Raw genomic sequence first — 25,412 nt, 5'->3', positions numbered from 1 at the left:
TAAGGACTCAGAATGATTTTATCTTGATCATTATGAACTATATTTTATGTAACACCATATTTCTTTTCCTTGCAGACAGATAAGCTTAAAGAACTTAAGTGAGGTAAGTAGCAATTGTGTCCTAAGAAACAAAGAAGGGAATTTTTGTGCAAAGTGTGTGTGATTGGCAATATACTTAATTATCATAATAGAAATGCTCAATATGTATTAATATCCCTATTTTAAAGGTGATAAAACTAAAGCAAAACAAAGTAAGCTCAAGATTTTAAATCAAATTCCATTTTGCCACCATATTCTGTGTTTATTGGTACAGTGATGAGAAGACCATGTCCATGATCCATGGAGGACATCAGGTTTCTACCGAGGGCTTCCAGTCTCTAGCATTTCAGATATAAATGTTGGAAATTGTGTAATACTTTGCTATTTGTTCTTCACAAGAGAGACAGGACTGCAGAGTAGAAGGAATATGAGATACAGAGTTGCACAGACCTGAGTTAGAGTCCTGCTCTGCCACCACCTACTTTGTGAACTTGGGCAAATCCTCCTACCCCCACCCAACCACCCCGTTCTGTTCTGTTTTCCCAATAAAAAAATAGAGGTGGGTATCCTCAACTTGGCAAAGCTGTTGTGACAAAATCAGTCAGTCAGAGTCAGCACATAAATGACCAGGTGAGCAGTAGAGGCCCAATAAATGGCATGAAGATCAGGTAAGATGGAACTATCTTAGAGCCCTCTTAGATGTTTACTTTCTTAAGCCCCCAGAGAAGTTCCTTAAGCAGATGGTAGGTCCTCACTTCACTCCCACTTGCCTCCTAAGGGATTTGGTTCTTATCTTAGTATTTGACCTTTGCTCTTACATCATCTAGAACGTAAAGGTTGATCTCTTTCTTTCTCTCCTTCTTTCTTTTGATGTTGAAAACTCAGACTCTGTGTACCAGTGCCAAATTGAATCTCGGAGACAGTGTTTTGGGTAAAGTAGAAAAGAATAGCTTTATTGCTTTGCCAGGCAAAGGGGGACACAGTGGGCTCCTGCCCTTGAAAACTGTGTGTCCCAACGCCGGAGGATTTGGTGAGGAGTTTTTATAGCAATAGCTCAAGGGCAGGGTTGCTGATAAGGATCAGGGTGTGGGCAGGGCCTGCATATCCTTCCTGATATGTTTCTGTGGTTTTCGAGGTTATCAGACTGTGACCTTCTCTCTGGAATGAAGAATGCTTCATCAAGTAGTTAACATCTTCCATTTGTTGGCGATTTTAGCTCTGCAGAAGATCTCAAAGATATTGTTATGTGTATCCCTTGAAGGGGAACCAGGACCCTGCCCCAAGGCTGCGCTATTGTTTCTTGACTGCCCCTCCCTTGTCTAGGTATCCCCTCCCTTCCCTGATTAGCAATTGTTTGAATCTGCCCTTTGGGACTCAGAGAAGGTCATGGAGTCTGGGGTCTGTTCCCTATGAACAAGGAACAGGGGACACAGAAAGGCTTCTGTGCCCAGGAGCCCCACAGGCTCCTGCTCGGTTTTACTTTCTCCCTTTTTTCTTCCTTCCTTTCTTCTTCTCTTTCTTTCTTTCTTTCTTTCTTTCTTTCTTTCTCTCTCTCTTCCTTCCTTCCTTCTTTCCTTCCTTCCTCCCTTCCTCTCTCTCTCCGTCTTTTTCTCTTTCTTTCTCTCTTCCTTCCATCCTTTCTTCTTTCCTTCCTTCCTCCCTTCCTCCCTCCCTCCCTCTTTCTTTTTCTTTCTTTCTTTCTTTCTTTCTTTCTTTCTCTCTTCCTTCCTTCCTTTCTTCTTTCTTTCTTTCTTTCTTTCTTTCTTTCTTTCTCTCTCTCTCTCTTTCTCTCTCTGTCTCTCTCTCTCTCTTTCTGGTGTTATGACAATGTTAAAATTAAGAGTCACATTTCTAGCTTGTCTGTCAAACAAGATATTTATGACCTCTAATCCACAAGACAATCATGTCAAGGAGAATAACACGTGACTGCTAAATGAGAGGCGCTGTTCAAGACTTCACTCAGCTTACCCTCTTCTGGGAGTTGCTGGACTTCCCAAGTGCCACCAGGAAGGAGAAAGTTGGGGTGGTTCTCTGCTGCTGGGGAACCCACACATCTAGAGGAACTCCACCTCTTTCTTCCTATGGGTTGGTTTATGTGTCCCGAGTAGGCAGCTACTCAAGATGACCTATATCCACAACTCACCAGTCAGTCTAAAAGGACAATAGCCCCACCAATCACAAACAAGCAAGAAGGAAATGGAGAGGTCAGTCTTAAACAGCAGGGATCATGCAGGACTCTTTGTTTTTCTTGCAACTTTGGTTGGCCTTCTGCTAGAAGTTGATATCATCTAAAAAACAACAAGGCCTAGTGGAAAAACACATTCTTCCTCTTTATCTTTTGCCAAGACACTTCCTCATTGTTTGGGCTGAGAGTCAAGGCCATTTCTCTATTCCAAAAGCCCATCTCATAGGGCACATGCCATGCTTGTGTGAGTGTTAAGTGCTTGCTCAAATTATATCTTAGGGACCAGAATTCATTCCAGCAGAAATGATGTGCCACCTGCCCCAATTCAAATTCACATAGCACTTTATAGTTTTCAAAAAGTAGAAATTTATTGTCTCCTTTAATTCTCAAAAAAAAAAAAAAGAAAGAAAGAAAGAACACGCTAAGAGAAAAAGAAGCTTCAGAGAGGTGACAAGAATTGCCAGGGTTCCCACAGCTGCCAGATGGAGCCACCCTAGAAAGCCCAGAGTCCCGATCTAAGCCCCATGCCCATGACTTTGCCCTAGAAAATACAGAGGCACCCCTGAGGTGAAATTGTGGGAAAAAAAAGGAAGTAAGGAAGGGAGGAAAGGATGAGAGGGAGGGAAGGTGAGAAATAATAAAGAAGGCATTACTATTTAACTTGAATATGCTAATTTTCTAACCAAAAAAAAGTTAAAGTAGGGAAACTAGAGAGATTTCACTCCATTTTTCTAATTGCATTTGATTTTAAATTCAGAGCCCTCAAGCAAAAAATTGGCTGGGTCTCAATTCAATAAAAAAAAATTGCTCCCCCAGACAGATGGCTTCCAGGCTACTTTTACAGCAAGGCTTTCTCCCCTCCTTTGACAAGCCTGAGAACCACAGCCGCAAATGATTGAGCACTTTGAACTGCCAGGTTCAAAGTCCTGAGGAAGACTCAGTGGGGAAACTTTCAAACCACCCATAAAAATGGATTCTTTCATTACCCTTTTTACATAGCCTATAGTTTTGACTTTATTTGCTGTCCATGATGAAATGTATGTCCTCTTTCCAGAAAACTAGGGGATGCCAAGCTCTTTGAAACAAAAGGGCTTGTCTGGGCTTCCTTGGTGGCGCAGTGGTTGAGAATCCGCCTGCCGATGCAGGGGATGCGGGTTCATGTCCCGGTCCGGGAAGATCCCACATGCCGCGGAGCGGCTGGGCCTGTGAGCCATGGCCATTGAGCCTGTGCGTCCGGAGCCTGTGCTCCGCAACGGGAGAAGCCGCAACAGTGAGAGGCCCGCGTACCACAAAAAAAAAAAGGACTTGTCTGTTGGTTAGCCTTAGAAAAGATGTACAATGCCTCTCTAAGCTATTTATTGATAAGTGATTCTTGTCTATGAAGCCAATGTGAGTCAGGAGACCTGGGCTCCAGGGTCAGCTCAGCCACAAGATAACTCTGAGAATCTGAGCAAATGGCACCACCTCTTTGGACCTCATCTGGAAACCACTGGCTTTAACTTTTCATGGACCTCAGATCCCTTTGAAAATTTGATGAAAGGTATAATAAAACTTCCTCACCCCAGAAAAAAAATGCATATATTTATAGAGGAAAAAAATTTAGCTTTTCATGTCAGAAGGTTCATGGATCCCACGAGGTCATCCAAGGACCTCTTGCATCCCCCAAGTTAAGAAGCTTTAGTCCAAATGATACCTGTGGACTTTCTCAGCTGATGCAATGCATGAAATGGACTTTAGAAAATTATTTGCAGTTAAGTAAATACTTCAGCAAATACTATACTTCTTGCAAGGCATTTTGATTCTTCAAGAATATAATAGGACTCAAGAATACAAGTCCCATAAGCACATAGACTTTCATAATGAAGAATGATCAAGAATTCTACTACTATTAAGGAAAAAAAGAGAATGAAAATGTTTGAGAAGAGAAATGGCTACATTTAACAAGAATACTGTGAATATTTTCATGCTAATTTTTAAAAATAAAAATTCCAAAACAGGTATAAAGAAAATTAACTATGGCTTTCATCACTCAAACACAACCTCTATTAATATAATATTTTATCATATCTCTTCAAATCCTTTTTTCTACAAAATATGTCATAAGCCCAGTTTTTAATCCTGAACATTTAATGTAACTTTGAGATATACTTACAGAGTAATCTTATTCCATACTCTACGTAAATACTTGCAATGCATTTCTAACATTCCAATAGTGAGTATAGCACCAAAAATTACTTAATAGTTCTCAGAGGCTTACGTAGATTGTTGCCAGTGTTTCAATATTGTAAGTAATGATGTACTGCACATCTTTGTACATGGAACTTGATCCAGATTTCAGGTTGTTGTCTAAGAAAAAGAAACTCATCAATGGAATTTTGGGGATAAGAATAAGAGTATTTCTAAGGCTCTTAATAGCTATGGTTAAATTGGTTTCCAAGAGTCAAAGCAATTTATAGTCCCATCAGCAGACTGTATATTTGCCTGTTACATCACACAAAGAGTATAAAATTTTTATTTTTGCTTAGTCTTTTGGAGGATTATTCGTAGATTTTTAAAAATCTATCCTAAAAAAACTAACCAACTGCTCTAAAAACACACATAGTATAATGTAAAATTCTCTGTCACTAAGAGTAACCCAATGTTTTGTTTTTTTTTAATTCAATACAGGTTCTTGGAACAGAGAAAGGTGAACTATTTATATTTGTTTTCTTATCCTAATGTCCTATTTCCAGGTTAATAGCATTAGTCATTTTTTTAAAGGATTACTTGTTTCAGGGCCTGGGCTGTATGGACACGTACGTGGGTGCATGATGACGTGATCCAGATGGATCCAGGACCTCAGAGTCTATTCAGGAGTCCTGTGGTCTGAACAGGGTGATTTAAATTGGGGGTGGGGTAGAGGTCTTTCTTCAGCTACAGGCTACTGACAAGGAGGCACACTGTCACCCCCTGCCACTTGGGAAAGACATTGCTGGCCTGCTGCTCCAGAGAAGCTCTTGGTCTCTCCATCTTTGACGTCACCCGTGCATACACACATAAGCCCTCATGCGTGCACGCATACACACTGCGGATGTCACTGTTGTGGAAGCATGCAATCCAACACTTGCTAGATGGCAGGATGCTAATCTGGTGATACCTTCATACCCACCTTTGGGATACTGTTCACCATTCACTTAGAATGATGAGTTATGTCCAGAGCCAAAGGACCTGAGCTATGGCCCAAAGAGTTAACACAGGCAGCCTAGTTTGACAAAGCAACATTGGGCTAAGATTTCAGAGGCTCACCACCAGCTCACTGTGTGTTTTGGCCAAGTTGCACTGACTCTGTGAGTCTCAAGTCTGCTCTTTTTACATTGAGAAAGTTAGACTGGAGCGGGACCTAACCTGGGTTTGTGGATTCCCAAGGGTTTCTGATGGAGGAATGAGGGTCTGTTGGCAATTCTAAATAATTTTAAAATCTAAAGGAAACTATACCCTTTTCCACAATAAAGCTCAGCATCCTACTGAAATGTTGAGGAGTTGTTGCCTCAGGCTTCAGTGATTATAAACCCAGCAATGTGACATTGATCAGCTCACAGAGGTGGCTGTTGATGACCTGAAATGATTTTATGGGATGTATGACTAGTGGACCAGTCACTGACTGCAATCACTTTTCAAGTAATGACAGCCCTTCAGTCAAAGGTATTGAGTTTGTGATCAACCTTGGACACAGCACAGAGTAACAGCCAAAATTAAGACATGTCAGTGTTTATGCTTCCTTAACTTTACTACTTACCACTGCAACTGGAAGAGTGTTTTATGGGATTCCCTATGATAGTATTATTATGTGCCCTTGGTAATTCTGGATGGCTAGTTAAAATCTATCCAGGATGAAAAGGAAATTAAAAGTGGTAACACCAATGACATATGTAATTACTGAATAAGTCCAGTTCCTGTGGTTGTCAAAACTTGAAGATCAAAGGGGAACAACTGAGAAAACGCACATCTGGTGGGAAAAAGGTGGAAACCGCTGGTCTATAATAGAATCCTGGGAGCTGTCTGCCCTATCACAGGAGAGATAGGAGAATTCAGGTGTGCCTGGGCCAGCATCGGGCATCCCCCTACCCTACATTGCTCAGAATAGTTCTTAAGCTTAACATTTTTGTTTATGTTTCTACGTAAGTTTTCATTTGAATGGAGAATTCAACCTCAGTCCACTTCCACTTCAAGCCCTTCCAATACCAAATACCTTCCAATGACATATTCTATATATTGGCAAGTTCAAGGATGAGTTCCAAATTTAATATTTTTTATAATATTATTGAATATTCAACATTCAAAGCAATTTTTATAACCTCAGGGAGAAGCCAGTCCCAGGAGCCACGGTTATTGCAGAACACTTGGGTTACAGTTTCCACTAACCGTGAACAGCTTACTCTTAATAATCAGAGATTACTTGGATGAAATTATAGCAGCTCCAGTAGACTTCTAATGGTCCCCTATCATTTTCCTTTTGCAACCTGCCCAAATTCTGTGACGCCTTTACACAGTTCCTCATCATCAGATGAAGCCTGAATTATCTCACCTGTCACAAAACCAACGTCCTCAAGAGATTCCTCTTGCCATTGCCAGGTAAGGAGCCAGGAATCCCTTGCTGGGTCCCGGCTTGGGGGTCAGGTCATGTGTTGTCTGGGATGATGACTCACAGAGGCTTCCTGAGAAAGAGAAACTCTGGCCTTTCATAATGAGGCCCAGTGTTGAGGCCCCAGGGAAACCTGTGAATCATAGTTGTTGTTGAAGTTAATAACATTGTTCTTCCTGCACTTTATAAGTGATTGATTGCATGTTAGAGATGATATTTGAAAACATGGATATTAAGTAGGGAGGATTAACTGGAATGGAGGCTAGTCAACCTGGGAAGAAAAGTTGGCTTTTCTAACTAGCCTCAGTGGATGACACACAGAAGCTGACGATTACTTTGGAAAAGCACTTTATAAATGGCCAGGGGTTGAAAATGCCATTATCTGATTAAATCTGATAAATCTGATTAAACGCCATTATCTTGCCTGATCAGGTTATTGTGACAAATGTCATCCCAACAGAAGAGTCAAGGAGACTAGTAAGGCTCAGGCTGGTGGTTCATTGGCCAAGGTCACGGACATTAGTGGTAGCTTCCTTAACATACAATCTCCAAAATTAGTGCTATCAGGCCCTCCTGACCCCAGTCTGACCAGTGGCTCCAGCTCAGTTCATGTCACTCTCCACCGCCTCCCAACACAGGACATTTGCATGTGCTATTCCTCTGCCTATAACAGCACACCCCCATATTTCCCTCTCTCCACCCTCTCCCTACTTGGAAAACTCTTTATCCATCAGACCACAGCTTAAAGCCACCCTGAATACAAGAGGAAGTTCTGACCCATTCCCCAGAGGGAATAAATGAGGCCCAGAGAGACTGAGTCTCTTGCCATTGAAATCAAGTCCAACTCCACTCTTCAGTAGCCCATCATGCCTACACTGACTTGATTTTAAAAATGCAGCCCATAAATCTTGACTTTCCTTAGTGCCTGCCCACAGTCAAGGTGCTCTTTTATTATTTAATAATACGCTGTTTGTGATGGAATAGAGTATTGCTTAAGAGGGAGCCCCTGGAATCATACTGCCTGGCTTCCTCACTTACAAACTGCATGGCCTTGGGCAATGTCACTCACCTTCCATGTGAAGCTGAGAGCAGGGCCAGACCTGTTCAACCTGCCCATGTGCCCGCTAACCACCAGCTCTCAGTGCCATTGCCAGGCCCTGTATGTCAGGGGCATGGTCTCCATCCCCCACTCCCTTCCTCTCCCTCACTTTCTTGTCCTATTTCACACCTTCAGCAACTTTGTTCTCAGTCTTTGATCTGTGGACATTAGGACTGCAGTTTCATAACTCTTATTAGGCTGTTTTCAGTTTAAGACCCAATCTGACACAAAACTCTTGCCCATACAATAAGTACATACTCTTTCTTAATGTAATTTTCTGAAAGGAAACAAAAACACATCATGTTATAGTGAAAAGATAATGAGATTTTAGTTGGGCCCACATCTGTAGCAGTTGTTATTCAGTGTGGTTTGGCTTCTTTTGTTTGTTTGTTTGTTTAATTGAAAAAAGTCTCCTGATTTTTCTTCCTCTCTTAACTGGCTGCTTCTTCTAAGTCTCCCTTTTAGGCTTTTTCCAAAACTGAACTCTGAATGTTGGTATTCCTCAGATCCTTCTGATGTCCTTTTTTCTATCAGTAAGAGTGTAGGCAGTTCATCCATCCCTACAGTGTCAAGGGTCAGCTCTATGTTGATAATTACTAAATCTCTATCCTCTGCCCCAACCACCCTTCTTAGCCCCAGACCCATATATCCAGCTACCCAATGGGCAGTTTTCCTTAAATCAGTGACAGGTATCTCAAACTCAGTGTTGGAAACTGAACTCTTCATTTCTACTTTCATTTCTGGACCAACGCTCTCCTCCTACAAACTTTCTCACCTCAGTAAATGGTACACTGTCTTTCCCATCTTCACTCTTTCCATCCAAATCATTAAAAACTCCCAAAATTCTCAAATCTCAACTCAAAATGGGTCTTGGGTCTATCCATTTCTACCCATTTCCCCAGCTCCCAACATAAACCAGCCACCATCAACTCTTGCTTAAACAGTAGCCTTCTAATGAAACAGTAGCCTTCTAATGATACATCTTCATACCCTACCTTCCATCCGTAAGGAACTACTTTCTGGTCTCTTGAAGAATAAGCCATGTTTTCTTGCCTCTGAGCCTTTGCACCTGCTGTTCCCTCTGCCTGGAACACACCGTTACTCCTCACCAATCTCCTATTCACCTTTCAGAAGTCAGCTCAGTTAGCATATGTCCCAGGAAGACTTTCCTGAGAATCAAATCAATTTTGTCTGGATTGTGACCTTCTTCTGCTACCACAGGATCTTCTGCTGTGCTCACCTCAATTGTGGTGTTTACCCCACATTGTGATTATGGTATAATCATGTCTTCCCTCCATAAATTAAGCTGCTTTAGGATAGAGGCCATGTCTTATTCATTTGCTATCCCCCAAAACATATCACGTACTTGGTAAATGCTCAATAAATGTTTATAAAATGAAAGAATTATTTCTATTTCAGTTTAGGTAGTTTTTTTTTTACTTATATTTTTATAAACTTTGTACACAAAACCTAGAATATCCTCAGAGGATATCCCTATTCTCTCAATATTTAGAGCAGAAAAATTAGGGCAGTGAAATTTTGCTATCTGTGATTTTTTTTCCAGATATTTAACAAAATTGTACACTGGCTCCTAGTAAAGGGATCCCGGTTTTAACAGAATCGAAGGCTTAGATAGCAGGAGAAGTCTAACCAGTGATGACAGCACAATGTGGTGGTTCAATGATCTAATGGCATTTTTATCTACCAAGCAAATCATAAGACCCCAGGCTTCTGTGGAGATAACAAAAACCAGATATGTACTCAGTTGATTTCATTGGTGCTGGAAAAGGGCTAGGTTTCATTGAATTAACCCAGGGGCTTTGTTCAATTGTACAGTCGTGGCATAGAGCATGCTCCATGTAATTAGATTTAACTGTAGGAGCAACTAAAGTTTAAAATGACAATGCCAACAACAATACAAAATGAACCAGAAAATCAGAGCTGCGTGTTACACAAAGCCAAACATTAAGTAAAGCCATTGGTAAACAGTCTTTTTTTTTTTTAAATAAATCTATTTATTTATTTATCTTATTTTTGGCTGTGTTCGGTCTTCATTGCTGCACGTGGGCTTTCTCTAGTTGCGGCGAGTGGGGTCTACTCTTCGCTGCAGTATGCGGGCTTCTCATTGCAGTGGCTTCTCTGTGTTGCAGAGCATGGGCTCTAGGCACATGGGCTTCAGTTGTGGCACACACGCTCAGTAGTTATGACGCATGGGCTCAGCTGCTCCGCGGCATGTGGGATCTTCCCCGACCAGGGCTCGATCCCATGTCCCCTGCATTGGCAGGTGGATTCCTAACCACTGTGCCACCAGGGAAGTCCCAGTAAACAGTCTTGGTAGCATCATTATTGTGTTTAGAAATGCATATCGTTTTTTGCCTTTTATTATGTTTTTATAATCCCTTTTTCTTTATCAATTTCCTTGTAATAATCCACACAGTTTTCTTACCTAGCTCACATTAAGAAGGAATAAAATAATTTCTATTCTTTTCTTCTTTGCTATGGCTGACTCTCCTTCAACTGGTAAACAATTACTATAGAGTAGGAGCCCCATCCAGCCACATAGCATTTTCTATAGTGACTGTAGCTACAAGGCAAGTCTAAATTCATAGCTTCCAAAAGTAAAGAATTTTGATGTGTGCTCACTGAAGTGACATGGGAAGAACTTATGTGGGTAAGTCACTTTGTTCCATATCTAATGTTCATCTGTATTGAGAAAGGAAGGAACCAGCATTTTATCAACCTTACAAAACAGACAATTTTTCATCCAGTAAAATATAAAGTGCTCTGTAAATATGACAGGCCATGAGTACTGACCCAGCGTGGGAAATACTAACGTTCTTTCAATTGTAACATTTCCTTTAGCTCTTCGTTCGTGACTCACAACCAGAGTGTACAAAACAGAGGTAAGAACACTTTATGAAAGAATTATAAAAATAAGTAGGTTAAGTCATACACTGCTATATTCCTGCATCGTGACTTAGCTTTTGTGAATCTCAGAGTCTCTGAGCTGATGCATGTAGATGTAATTCGCTTGTTTTCATTGATAGGCAGCATTGCATCGCATTAATATAATGTTTATCCATAGTTAAATACCATCACTTAGGTGTTTCCAGGTTTTTCCTCTTATGAACGTTAGTTTGTTGTGAACAATATTGTTGACGTCTTGCCCTGTGTATAATATGTACATGTTTTCCCAAGTACTTAATATGATAAGTTCTTTTTCTAAGAGTGAAATGGCCATGTCTTAGAATATTCCTCTTTTCAGTGGCACTAGATGTATTTTCCAAAGTAGATGTATCACTTTGTTTCACCAAAAGCGTGTGAGACCCCATCATTCCCCATCCTTTCCAACAGTTGTTTTTTGGCAAACTTTTAGTTTTTGTCAATCCATTCGGTGTAACCAGAATTCCTTCCCTGTCTGTCCACAGAAGGCAGAACACTGCCTAAATTAGCTCCAGAGATGGGCGCAAGCCATAGCTATCAGCTTAGACACCAGAGACAGGCATGAAACCCTAATGCTGCTACTTCAGCCCCCAAGAACCCTGTGTGCAAGCATAGGTCACTATCCACATGTGCCACCTTTCCCACCAACCCCAGGAGCCTAGCAGCCTGCTACTGCCAGGGTCCCGTGATCCAGGGACAACTTCCCCAGGAAAACACATGGCACTCCTCAGGCTCTTGCAACGTCACACTGCTCTCTGCCACCTCAGGCTCAACCTGCATTCCAATTATAACTACCGTACCCCTCCCTCCCCATGGCGTGAGTGAGCCAGAGCCCCCTAATCAGCCACTGCTTTAACCCCCTCCTGTCTGGGTGGGAGCAGAAGCCTGAGGGTGACCTACACGCAGAGCTGGGGCCCAAACTAAAGCTGAACCCCAGGAGCTGTGCGAACAAAGAAGAGAAAGGGAAATTTCTCAGTGCAGCCTCAGGAACAGCGGATTAAATCCCCACAACCAATTTGAGGTACCCTGCATCTGTGGAATACCTGAACAGACAATGAATGTTCCCAAAATTGAGGCGGTATATTCTGGGCACAACTGTAGACTTGGGGTTTGCTGTCTGCAACTGACTTGTTTCTGATTTCTATGTTTATCTTACTATAGTTTTTAGTGCTTGTTATCATTGGTGGATTTCTTTATTGGTTTGGTTGCTCTCTTCTTTTTTTATTACTTTTTAATTTTAATTATTTTTTTATTTTTTATTTTAATACTTTTCTTTTCTTTTTACTTATTTATTTTTCTTTCTTTTTTCCCCCTTTTCTTCTGAACTGTGTGGCTGACAGGGCCTTGGTGCTCCAGCCTGGTGTCAGGCCTGAGCCTCTGAGGTGGGAGAGCTGAGTTCAGGACCTCCCAGCCCCATGTAATATCAAATGGCAAAAGCTCTCCCAGAGATCTCAGTCTCATTACTAAGACCCAGCTCCACCCAACGGCCAGCAAGCTCCAGTGCTGGATGCCCCATGCCAAACAAATAACAAGACAGGAACACAACCCCACCCATTAGCAGAGAGGCTACCTAAAATCATACGAAGTTCACAGTCACCCCAAAACACACCATCGTACACAGCACTGCCCCCCAGAAAAAAAAACATGCAGCCTCACCCACCTGAACACAGGCACCAGTCCCCTCCATCAGGAAGCCTACACAAGCCACTGAACCAACCTTACCCACTGGGGGCAGACACCAAAAACAATGGGAACTAAGAACATGCAGCCTGTGAAAAAGAGACTCCAAACACAATAAGTTAAGCATAATGGGAAGACAGAGAAATATGCAGCAGATGAAGGAGCACGGTAAGAACCAATCAGACCAAATAAAAGAAGAGAAAATAGGTAATGTACTTAAAAAAGAATTCAGAGTAATGATAGTAAGGATGATCCAAAATCTTAGAAATAGAATGGAGAAAATACAAGAAACGTTTACCAAGGACCTAGAAGAACTAAAGAGCAAACAAAAAATGATGAACAACACAATAAATGAAATTAAAAATTCTCTAGAAGGAATCAATAGCAGAATAACTGAGGCAGAAGAATGGATAAGTGACCTGTAAGATAAAATAGTGGAAGTAACTACCGTAGAGCAGAATAAAGAAAAGAGAATGAAAAGAATTGAGGACAGGCTCAGAGACCTCTGGGACAACATTAAACACAACAACATTTGAATTATAGGGTCTGAGAAGAAGAAGAGAAAAGGAAAGGGTCTGAGAAAATATTTGAAGAGATTATAGTTGAAAACTTCCCTAATATGGGAAAGGAAATAGTCAATCGAGTCCAGAAAGCGCAGAGAGCCCCATACAGGATAAATCCAAGGAGAAATATGCCAAGACACATATTAATCAAACTAAGAAAATTAAATACAAAAAAAAAATTAAAAGCAGTAAGGGAAAAACAACAAATAACATACAAGGGAATCCCCATAAGGTTAACAGCTGATCTTTCAGCAGAAACTCTGCAAGCCAGAAGGGACTGGCAGGACATATTTAAAGTGATGAAAGGGAAAAACCTACAACCAAGATTACTCTACCCAGCAAGGATCTCATTCAGATGCGATGGAGAAATTAAACCCTTTACAGACAAGCAAAAGTTAAGAGAATTCAGCAGCACCACGCCAGCTTTACAACAAATGCTAAAGGAACTTCTCTAGGAGAGAAACAGAGAAGGAAAAGACCTACAATAACAAACACAACACAATTAAGAAAATGGTAATAGGAACATACATATCAATAATTACCTTAGATGTAAATGGATTAAATGCTCCAACCAAGAGACATAGACTGGCTGAATGGGTACAAAAACAAAACCCTTATATATGCTGTCTACAAGAGACCCACTTCCAACCAAGGGACACATACAGACTGAAAGTGAGGGGATGGAAAAAGACATTCTATGCAAATGGAAATCAAAAGAGAGCTGGAGTAGCAATTCTCATATCAGACAAAATACACTTTAAAATAAAGACTATTACAAGAGACAAAGAAGGACACTACATAATGATCAAGGGATCAATCCAAGAAGATGATATAACAATTGTAAATATTTATGCACCCAACATAGGAGCACCTCAATACATAAGGCAAATGCTAATAGCCATAAAAGGGGAAATCGACATTAACAAAATAGTAGTAGGGGACTTTAACCCCCACTTTCACCGATGGACAGATCATCCAAAATGAAAACAAATAAGGATACACAAGCTTTAAATGATACATTAAACAAGATGGACTTAATTGATATTTATAGGACATTCCATCCAAAAACAACAGAATACACTTTCTTCTCAAGTGCTCATGGAACATTCTCCAGGATAGATCATATCTTGGGTCACAAATCAAGCCTTGGTAAATTTAAGAAAATTGAAATCATATCAAGTATCTTTTCCAAACACAACACTATGAGACTAGATATCAATTACAGGAAAGAAAACTGTAAAAAATACAAGCACATGTACGCTAAACAATACACTAGTAAATAACCAAGAGATCACTGAAGAAATCAAAGAGGAAATCAAAAAATACCTAGAAGCAAATGGCAATGAAAACATGACAACCCAATACCTATAGGATGCAGCAAAAGCCATTCTAAGAAGGAAGTTTATAGCAATACAATCCTACCTCAAGAAACAAGAAAAATCTCAAACAACCTAACTTTACACCTAAAGCAATTAGAGAAAGAAGAACAAAAAAACCCCAAAGTTAGCAAAAGGAAAGAAATCATAAAAATCAGATCATAAATAAATGAAAAAGAAATGAAGGAAACAATAGCAAAGATCAATAAAACTAAAAGCTGGTTCTTTGAGAAGATAAACAAAATTGATAAACCAGTAGCCAGATTCATCAAGAAAAAAAGGTAGAAGATTCACATCAATAGAATTAGAAATGAAAAAGGAAAAGTAACAACTGACACTGCAGAAATACAAAGGATCATGAGAGATTCCTACAAGCAACTATATGCCAATAAAATAGAAAACCTGGAAGAAATGGACAAATTCTTAGAAAAGCACAACCTTCTGAGACTGAACCAGGACGAAATAGAAAATATAAACAGACCAATCACAAGCAGTGAAATTGAAAGTGTGATTATAAATCTTCCAACAAACAAAAGCCCAGGACCAGATGCTTTTACAGGAGAATTCTATCAAACATTTAGAGAAGAGTGAACACCTACCCTTCTCAAACTCTTCCAAAATATAGCAGAAGGAGGAACACTCCCAAACTCATTCTATGAGGCCACCATCACCCTGATACCAAAACCAGACAAAGATGTTACAAGAAAAGAAAACTACCGGCCAATATCACTGATGAACATAGATGCATAGCTCCTCAACAACATACTAGCAAACAAAAGCCAGCAGCACATTAAAAGGATCATACACCATGATCAAGTGGGGTTTATCCCAGGAATGCAAGGATTCTTCAATATACGCAAATCAATCAACGTGATATACCATATTAACAAACTGAAGGAGAAAAACCATATGATCATCTCAATAGATGCAAAAGAGTCTGTCAAGACAATTCAACACCGATTTATGATAAAAACTCTTCAGAAAGCAGGCATAGAGGGAACTTACCTTAACATAATAAAGGCCATATATGACAAACCCAGAGCCAACATCATTCTCAATCATTCTCACATTTGCACGTAATGGTTTCTCAAACTGAAACCATTTCCTCTAAGATCAGGAAAAAGACAAGTTTGCCTACTCTCACCACTATTATTCAACATAGTTGAATGAATGAAATTAGAACACTTCCTAACACCATACACAAAAATAAACTCAAAATGGATTAAAGACCTAAATGTAAGGCCAGACACTATAAAACTCTTAGAGGAAAACATAGGCAGAACACTCTATGACATAAATCACAGCAAGATCCTTTTGACCCACCTCCTAGAGAAATGGAAATAAGAACAAAAATAAACAATTGGGACCTAATGAAACTTAAAAACTTTTTCACAGCAAAGGAAACCATAAACAAGATGAAAAGACAACCCTAGAATGGGAGAAAATATCTGCAAACAAAGAAACTGACAAAGGATTAACCTCCAAAATATAAAAGCAGCACATGCAGCTCAATAGCAAAGAAACAAACAACCCAATCCAAAAATGAGCAGATCTAAATAGACATTTCTCCAAAGAAGATATACATATTGTCAACAAGCACATGAAAGGATGCTAAACATCACTAATCATTAGAGAAATGCAAATCAAAACTACAGTGAGGTATCGCCTCACACTGGTCAGAATGGCCATCATCAAAATATATACAAACACTAAATGCTCGAGAGGGTGTGGAGAAAAGGGAACCCTCTTGCACTGTTGGTGGGAATGTAAGTTGATACAGCCACTATGGAGAACAGTATGGAGGTTCCTTAAAAAACTAAAAATAGAACTACCATATGACCCAGCAATCCCACTACTGGGCATATACCCTGAGAAAACCATAATTCAAAAAGAGTCATGTACCGCAATGTTCATTGCAGCTCTATTTACAATAGCCAGGACATGGAAGCAACCAAAGTGTCCATCGACAGATGAATGGATAAAGAAGATGTGGCACATATATACAATGGAATATTACCCAGCCATAAAAAGGAACGAAACTGAGTTATTTGTAATGAGGTGGATGGAACTAGAGTCTGTCATACAGAATGAAATAAGTCAGAAAGAGAAAAACAAATACTTCCTGCTAACACATATATATGGAATCTAAAAAAAAAATGGTTCTGAAGAACCTAGGGACAGGACAGGAATAAAGACGCAGACGTAGAGAATGGACTTGAGGACACGGGGAGGGGGATGGGTAAGCTGAAACGAAGTGAGAAAGTAGCACTGACATATATACACTACCATATGTAAAATAGATAGCTAGTGGGAAGCAGCTGCATAGCACAGGGAGATCAGCTCGGTGCTTTGTCTCCACCTAGAGGGGTGGGATAGGGAGGGTGGGAGGGAGACAGAAGAGGGAGGGGACATGGGGATAGATGTATACTTATAGTTGATTTACTTTGTTATACAGCAGAAGCTAACATAAAACTGTAAAGCAATTATACTCCAATAAAGATGTTAAAAAGAAAATATTGCTAAAAATAAAGAACAATTAAGGAATGGAACAGCAGTGTTAGTGAAGTGGGACGGTCTTCAAAGACATGAGTCCAGTCAAGTACCCTCTGGCTGGAGTGGATCATTAGTACTGGGGTCATGTAGATTGTTCTCTACTCATCTTAGAAAAAACAGGCTGCTTAAAGAAATGGCCTGGGGTGGACAAAGGAAATGTTTTGGCCTCCAGTGCCTTCAAATACCATTAATTCCTTTTTTAGTCAACAAATATCTCAATTTGCTATACAGCAGAAACTAACACAAATTGTAAATCAACTATACTCCAATAAAAATTAACTTTTAAAAATATTTTAAGAACAAAAAGAAAAAACCAAATATCCATCAAGCACATGGTTTATACCCCATTGGGGTGGGCCCTAAGCGTACAGAATAGAGACAGCCCCATCCTTTAACTACCCAGTGCTTGAACTCTGTGATGCTATCAGCTTACTGAGTGATGTTCATTCTCCTGGGTAAAAATTCACCCTTGGGTCACCAGTGCTTTGCAGAAATTAGATGTACAGAAAATAGCACACAATCCAGGCACACATAGTGTTCTGAGTCTAGTGGGCTCGCTAAAGCTTACTGGTTTTAAGTTGAACACTTCAGATGAGGGAGACAGTACTCTTCACTTAGACTCATGATAACTACTTCTCTGTCAATGTAGATATCATTATCCTTATCTAACAAATGAGAAAAAAATTTGAAAATATTCAGTTACTCTTGATATCTAAGTTACTACTTGATAAACAGACTTTGCTCAATTCTCTGATAAATGAATTCAAGCTAAGCTATTAAGAGGCTAAGTAGATGGATCTCAGGACAAAAAGAAAATGATTTTGATATATTGTAAGAGAATCCAGAAAGGCTTGGTATACTCCAAAATAGTAACATTACTCTCTAAATTTGGGGTGGTAGATGATTTCTTTTCTCTTTTGTTTGTTTTAGTTTTTGTTCATTAACGTTATCCTTTCTATCTGCATTTTATAAATGTTCTTTGAAATATATGGCTCTTTACTTAGAAAATTATTTTTTAAATTTTATGTAAGGGTAAGGTTAAAATTTGCTAATAAGTATGGAGAGCTGCTTAAAACAATGGTTTTATTCTAAGTTTCAAAAGAAACATCTAGAGCTGTTTCTCTAATAACACTAACAGCAGTAGCATTTATTGAGTGACTAGTATGGATCAGACACTGTACTAAGAGCTTTATATACATGAGAATTTTCAAATATTAGTAAATATTGATATCAGTATGGTTCTACAACCCATACCATTTTTATTAGACTACCCTAATTTTATTGCCCACCTACACATTGTTCTCTTTATTGTTCTTCCATTTACCGTGTCAACCTCTTTATTAATGTAATCCTCTATTCTCCAAGTAGGACAGTCCTATTTCTTGCAGTTATAAAACTCAAATGCAATGTTTTATATAAAGAAAACTTTCCAAAGATTACTGCCATTACTTAAGAACAAAATCAATTAAATACTTGTAGGGGATTACATACTCGGAATTTTATTCATTTATTAAGCAAAAATCCATCCAGGCCTTCAGGGGAAATAGCATGGCAAAGTTGTTTTTTTGTTTGTTTGTTTTGTTTTTTTCAACTCATTCTCTGAATAGACTACAAATGCACATAGCTGTTTCCAAATTCTTTTTCAAGTAGAATTTTTAAATATTCAAGCAAGGCACTCAGAGTTGAAATATATTAAATCAGTTGCCACAATATCAAGAAAAATTCATAATCACTGAACTCTATTATGTATGCCACACAAACTGATACGAAACGCTGATAATGGTTATTTTTTACTCCGAAGTGTGTTCTTACTGTTTCAATCCATGTTGAAAAGATAGCTATGGCCATTTAAATAATGTCTTTATGTATTGATTCACTATGATTTAATATAAAGTTGTTAAAGTCATTTTTTTTATATTTCAATAACTCTTTTAGTTTTCTCTTGGTTAGGATTTGCCTGGTCTATGGTTCTCCATCCTTTCATTAGTGATCCTTTTGTGTCATTATATTTCAGATGTGTAATTAGCACAGACCTGGAATTTTTAAACCAATCTGCACCTGATTTTTAAGTGTTAAACTTACACCATTGATATTTATTGTAATTACTAATATTTTTGAATCAATTTTTATATTTTGTTGTGCCTCCTATTTGCCAATTTTATTGACTTTTTTCTTTTCCTGCCATATATTGGATTCATTTCTTCTTTACTCCTCTTTTTTTCTCTTTCTAGAAAGTTATACAAATTCTATTCTTCCATTGCTTACCTTCAGTGTTTAGCTAAATAAATAAATATTATGCTTGAATTTTAAAACTCTGAAGTTCATATCCTCTTCCCAACAATACAGCAAACTTAGGATGATTTTGCTCTGATGGTATGGATGCTGTACTGTGTTTGAAAGTAGAGCTCTTTTCCTTATAAAATAAAATTTGAAAAGACAGAAATGTCGTTAGCATTATTCCTATTTTTAGTCATAAATTGGTGAGTGAAATTAACTTACTATGATGAATGTAATTTCAACTTTAATTGATCAAACACTTATCTAAAACAAACATTTTGATACATGTAATTTCCTATATTCTTAAGACTCCTCATTAAAAGCCACAAACCTTGGAACCCTTGAAATAGAACTTTCAATGTTGCAGGCGTATTCTTTGCTCTTCTTAGTAAGCCTACAGAGAAATTTGGCATTTTGATGACAAAGAGCAGAATAAATACACATGTAAGTTGCGTTACAATAAATGGCATATAAAAATTTGCTAATGTTTTATTTAGTATTTTGTCTCAAAAATATACTGTGTGAATATAACTATTCCATTTTTTTCAAAGCTCTTATTAATCTACTAACCAGAACTATAACTTGGGTAATAGACTGTTTTCTAGACTGAATTAAGACTAAATAGCTTATTATTCTGCCTTAATACTAATTACCCCTTTCCATTTTATATGTTATTACTGTCTAATATTTTATTTGATATTGTTTTTGTACCCTCAAAGCCTTATAATTTGTATACACTTAATCCTTGCTTTAAATTACTAATATATTTATAAATACCTTTTTTTAAGTATTCCTTCTAACACCTCACTCCTTCCTTGTGGCCTTAATTTGTTGAAATTCATTTTTTATTAGTGTCTACTGGAATGACACAGTGGAAATGTTATTTTTATTGAAGTATGTAGAGAAAATACCACATCAAAACTGGAAAAGTGTTTCAATGAACTTTTTGTATTCTGTTACTTTAAAATCCATCGATCTATCTTCCCTTCTAAAGAATCTTTTACACAGGCATGATTTTGTAGCATCATATATTAGTCACTTGGAAAACAGTGGTTCACAGACCTGAGCAGATATTTTCTATGTTAACTTATTTTAGTACATAATATTGTTTTAAATCACATTTGCACGTAACACCTCCAATCTCATCAGAAAAGTCTAACTGTGGATATGCTATTCAGTCACGGTGGCAGATACAAGTTTTTCCAAATTCCAGTTTGCACTTGAAAAGTCTAATTTTAAAATTGGCCACAAATACTACCAGTTGCTTTCCATGAAGTGACAAGCTTACTTTGTTCATTTTTATTAAAGTATCTGCCAAGTGCCCAAGTCTGAATAATGATAGTCTGTGTTAGTCATTCTTTCAGGTTAAAAATGATGTTCCATTAAAACAAAAATTTATTATTTTACATTTAAAAAATGGTGTTTTCTGAGTTGGGAACAAGCTTGGCTTGTTAAAGAAACTGAACAGAGTTCATTATGGGCAAAACAGTGTGGAGGATGGGGGCTGGATGAAGAAATAAAAGAAAGATTATCTGGGGCCTTATTGATAGAAGTTAAAACGTTTGGATTTTCTTCCAGGTGTAAAGGAAATCATGGAAGGATTTGTACTGGGGGGCGGGGAGGTGGCAAAGTCAGAATTACATTTTTTAAAGATAACTCTGGATGCCCTAAAGAGACAGGGGCAAAAGCTGAAGCAAGAGAAGAGTCTAGAGGAGACTGCTGTCTGTAGTGAGATGATGGTGGTACAGACCAAGGTTGCCATAGACACAGGAGGGAGGGATGGGTTCCAGCTCCTTGTCAGAGGGACGCAGTCTGAGACTGTAAAGCAATCATATTTAAATGTGAATTTATTTTTCCAGATCATAAAGAAAGCATGCAGTCCTATCCTCCTCAGAGATGTCCGTCTCCAGCCAGCTATGGCCCTCTGGAAAATTCGCTCTGTTGTAAAAACACGAGCAGGAAGAAACCTCTCCCCACAAGGTCTGACAAAGAGGTAAAACAGACACTTCTCTGCAATATTTTTCTAGATGAACTTAGCATCTAAAGAGAGCTTTCTTGAACAGTGCTTAAAAGGAGATCATTATGACTGGATCTGAGTTTTCCCCTTCTGGCTATGTATTATTGGGGTTTAATATTTTTTAAAGCATTTTGCTATATAACATTTTTCTTTTTTTTTTGCTGTACGCGGGCCTCTCGCTGTTGTGGCCTCTCCCGTTGCGGAGCACAGGCTCCGGACACGCAGGCTCAGCGGCCATGGCTCACGGGCCCAGCCGCTCCGCGGCATGTGAGATCTTCCCGGACTGGGCCACAAACCCGTGTCCCCTGCATCGGCAGGCAGACTCTCAACCACTGCGCCACCAGGGAAGCCCTCACTAGACTCTTTAACTTGCATATTTCCAGATTCTAAAAGTGCTTTTTTAAAATTAATCCAAAAAATAGAGATTTAGGACTGTTTTATATTTATTGACTGTTCAGTAATCTTTTAGAATTGATGGGGATTTACATATTGCAATTGTTTTTCCAACAAAAGATCCACGTATTGTATGCTCATTTCATTTGAACAGTCTAGGAAGCATGTGTTGAGCACTTATTCTATACCAGACAACCTGCTAGAAGCTATGGTCTCTGCCCCAGAGGAGACATAAAGAGGAGGGAGAGATGAAAATAGATAGTAGATGGATTCTTGCTTGCCCTTCATTTATTTCCTGGTCTCTTTCTAAAATATTCTCCATCCCTACAATCAGTTCTTCTCAGACCATGTTGCACTTATACTTACTTATATGGGGGGATAAAACTTTCTTTGTAAATTCTATGCTCTTTCCTCAATCATCTTGCAACATTACTTATTAAAGTCTTTCACAATAAGGCACAAAAAGACATGCTTCTTCTGGGTCTCCATCCCATATCCTCATATGCTCAGGGTTCTGCTACAGAGCTTGCAAAAGATTTTAAGCAGAAGCAGAGTACATAGAATACCTCTGTGGTCAATTGCTCATAATCCCTACAGCGTCCCAAGCGCCATTGGTTGTCCTTATATTTACATTAATTTTGACCTTAATTCTAAAAGAAGTCTCATACAGTTAAGTTTGACTTTGGGGGATGTTTTGCACATAATTCTTTTGTTGCCCCTTCTTACAGACCTGGTTTCCTTTTCCTCATCATCTCCTTCATAAGTGCTGGAATCCCAGGGTCCTAACTAGATGTCTATCCAAAAGTTACATCCCTCCCAGAGCCTGGACTCCTCAAGCATGGGAGAGGCTTGCACTAAATAAGGATTGCCCTGATTTCAACTATTTGAACGCACCTTTATGATCTGTGGCCTATCCATGTACTATCAATAATAATGTTATACTTAATCAAGTTAACTTTTTTTCATTTTATATCACTACTCCAAATAGAAAACCAGTATCACATACATATAAAGTAATCTTTTTTTTTAATTTATTTTATGTATTTATTTTGGGCTGTGTTGGGTCTTTGTTGCTACCCACAGGCTCTCTCTAGTTGCAGTGAGCAGGGACTACTCTTCATTGTGGTGCACGTGCTTCTCATTGTGGTGGCTTCTCTTGTTGCGGAGCACGGGCTTTAGGCACACGGGCTTCAGGAATTGTGACACGCAGGCTTCTGTAGTTGTGGCTCGCAGGCTCTAGAGCACAGGCTCAGTAGTTGTGGCACACAGGCTTAGCCGCTCCGCGGCATGTGGGATCTTCCCAGACCAGGGATTGAACCTGTGTCCCCTGCATTGGCAGTGGATTCTTAACCACTGCACCACCGGAGAAGTCCCAGAAAGTAATATTAAAACTAATTGCAGCATTCTACTTCTAGCTATATACCCAAAAGAAATGAAAGCAGGGACTCAAACAGATTTTTTTACATCCATGTTGACAGCAGCACTATTTATAATAGCCAAGTGGTAGAAACAACCCAAATGTCCATCAACAAATAAATGGATACAGAAAATGTAGTAACATTATTCAGCTGTAAAAAAGAATGAAATTCTGACAGGTGCTACAACATAGATGAACCTTAAAAACATGATACTAAGTGAAATGAGTCAGACACAAAAGGACAAATATATGATTCTCGTTATATGAGGGTAAAATAAGTAAATTCATAGAGACAGAAAGTAAAATGGTGGTTACAAGGGGCTAGGGGGAGGAGATAATGGGAGTTGTTGTTGAATGTGTACAGAGTTTCAGTTTGGGATAATGAAAATATTTTAGAGCTGGATCGTGATGCTGGCTGCAAAGAAATGTGAATGTGCTCAATGCCACTGCATTGTATGAACAATTGAAAATGGTTAAGTGGTAAATCTTATAATGTGTATATTTTATCACATTTTTGAAAAAAATTTTATTGTAGCTCAAACAAAACAAGGCTATTAAATTGTAGCAGGAGCGGTGGGATAGGGAGGGTGGGAGGGAGGGAGATGCAAGAGGGAAGAGATATGGGGATATAGGTATATGTATAGCTGATTCACTGTGTTATAAACCAGAAACAAACACACCATTGTAAAGTAATTATACTCCAATAAAGATGTTAAAAAAAAATGTAGCAGGATGCCATCACTCGCTAATGAATCTCAGCATAAGGAGAGATTAGAAATACCAGAGAGATATTAAGGACAAAATAGCACCAAAATGAAATGCCCCTCTTGGATTATTCAAAGGGCTAGAAAGAGAACTGAAAGGGAACCACTTCCCACCCGCCCCAGGTAATTCAGGGTTATCTAACTCTGTGTTTGAGCAGCACCTAAACTCACCAGCCAGCACTCATGATCACACCTGGAGAACTATGGGGTTATAAAACCTCTAAGTGTCTTCCAGCTTGAACAAATAAACAAAATCAGAGTAGATGAAGCACACCATGACGGAGCCCTGCCAAGCCCCGGGACTGGCAGAGAGGCCCCCAGAAGCAGCAGACCACTATCAGCTCAGAGAGCTCCCAGTTCTGCAGAGAGATGCCCTTTGAGGGCGCTTTCTCTGAGCTGCCCTTTGTTTCTGGAGCCTGTTACCTGGCTTTGCTGGAGTGGAACAGGTCCTGCCTCTGGACCTTCCAGCACCAACCCTCCGCTAGGGGTAGGGACTAGGTAAAGGAATTCATTCCAAAGGAGACCTCAAATAAGAGGTGACTTTGCCCCAAAACTTGATGGAAGAGAATGGCAGAGCCAGGGAGAAGGAGAGTGAGGAGAAGGAGGGATTCCAGGCAGGGGGCGGGGCTAGCTCATGCCAAGCCCTGAAGCTGTGTGTGTCTAGACAACAGCAAGCACATCTGACTTGTCCTCACACTGGGGAGCGGGGCAGGGAGAGGAAGTGAGACTGGAGAGTTGGGGGGGAAGCTAACTCATGCCTTTCCCAGTGGCGCTCACATATGTTTGCCGTACCCATCATTGGAAGGATCAAGATTGTGCTGGGAGGACCAGGTACTTTGGGAGACCAGAGACCTGATGTCACATCCCTAGTTCTTGCCACATGTAACAGAAGTTGACTTCCTGAGCCTCCACTGTCCTGGCAATGCCTGCCTCATAGGATTCTTGCAGGCATGGACTGGGATAATGAATGAGGGATATCCTTGGAGACGTTGGACTCATGCAAAGGATCATTTAATATTATTATCCTTGGGACTCGGTAAAGGAATTGCAGATCCATGGTGCATCTCTGACTGCCCTTTCTTCTCTCTGTTATGTGGATTTTACAATCAAAAGAAATAAATTAGTATAAATAAGGTCGTATGGCACAAGGAGAAAGCCAGACAGACTAGGGTTCAAATCCCAGTACTACTACATGGGACTTTAGGCAATTGGCATAAAGATGCTCTCAATCTGTACCTGTCTTCCCCTCCCCTGCTGTTTCTATGGTGCCTAGGGCCTCATAGGGATCATAAACAATATATATCCCACCTCAATAAGCTTCAGCAGGTACAGGTCCAGACAGCATTGACAGATAAATGGTTTATTATCCATTTTGAGTTTGGTGCCAAAGCACCTTTCTCAGTAGATGGAGTGACATTTCTGGTTACTCTCAATGACAGACAGATTTTGTCATGCCAATTTCGTAATTCCTAAGCTGCCATTACT

General features: G+C 39.4%; 1 protein-coding gene across 9 annotated transcripts in view; it reads left to right on the top strand.

Moving 5' to 3' along the window:
• CLNK (cytokine dependent hematopoietic cell linker) overlaps positions 1 to 25,412 on the top strand; it is a 187,577-nt gene that overhangs the window by 146,325 nt on the left and 15,840 nt on the right. For all 9 annotated transcript variants that reach the window (XM_089911668.1, XM_089911669.1, XM_089911671.1 and 6 more), the window contains 5 exons: positions 76 to 103; positions 4,892 to 4,910; positions 6,754 to 6,835; positions 10,807 to 10,847; positions 21,196 to 21,329. In XM_089911668.1, the coding sequence (XP_089767794.1) occupies positions 76 to 103; positions 4,892 to 4,910; positions 6,754 to 6,835; positions 10,807 to 10,847; positions 21,196 to 21,329 (304 nt within the window). The remainder of the gene's footprint in view (positions 1 to 75; positions 104 to 4,891; positions 4,911 to 6,753; positions 6,836 to 10,806; positions 10,848 to 21,195; positions 21,330 to 25,412) is intronic.

Source organism: Delphinapterus leucas, chromosome 5 (genome assembly GCF_059928025.1).
Source record: "Delphinapterus leucas isolate spDelLeu-1000000601 "Yukka" chromosome 5, BTC_Dleu_Yukka2, whole genome shotgun sequence".
NCBI lineage: Eukaryota > Metazoa > Chordata > Mammalia > Artiodactyla > Monodontidae > Delphinapterus > Delphinapterus leucas.
Note: the sequence above shows the minus strand (reverse complement) of the source record. Positions and strands in the feature narration are given on the sequence as shown.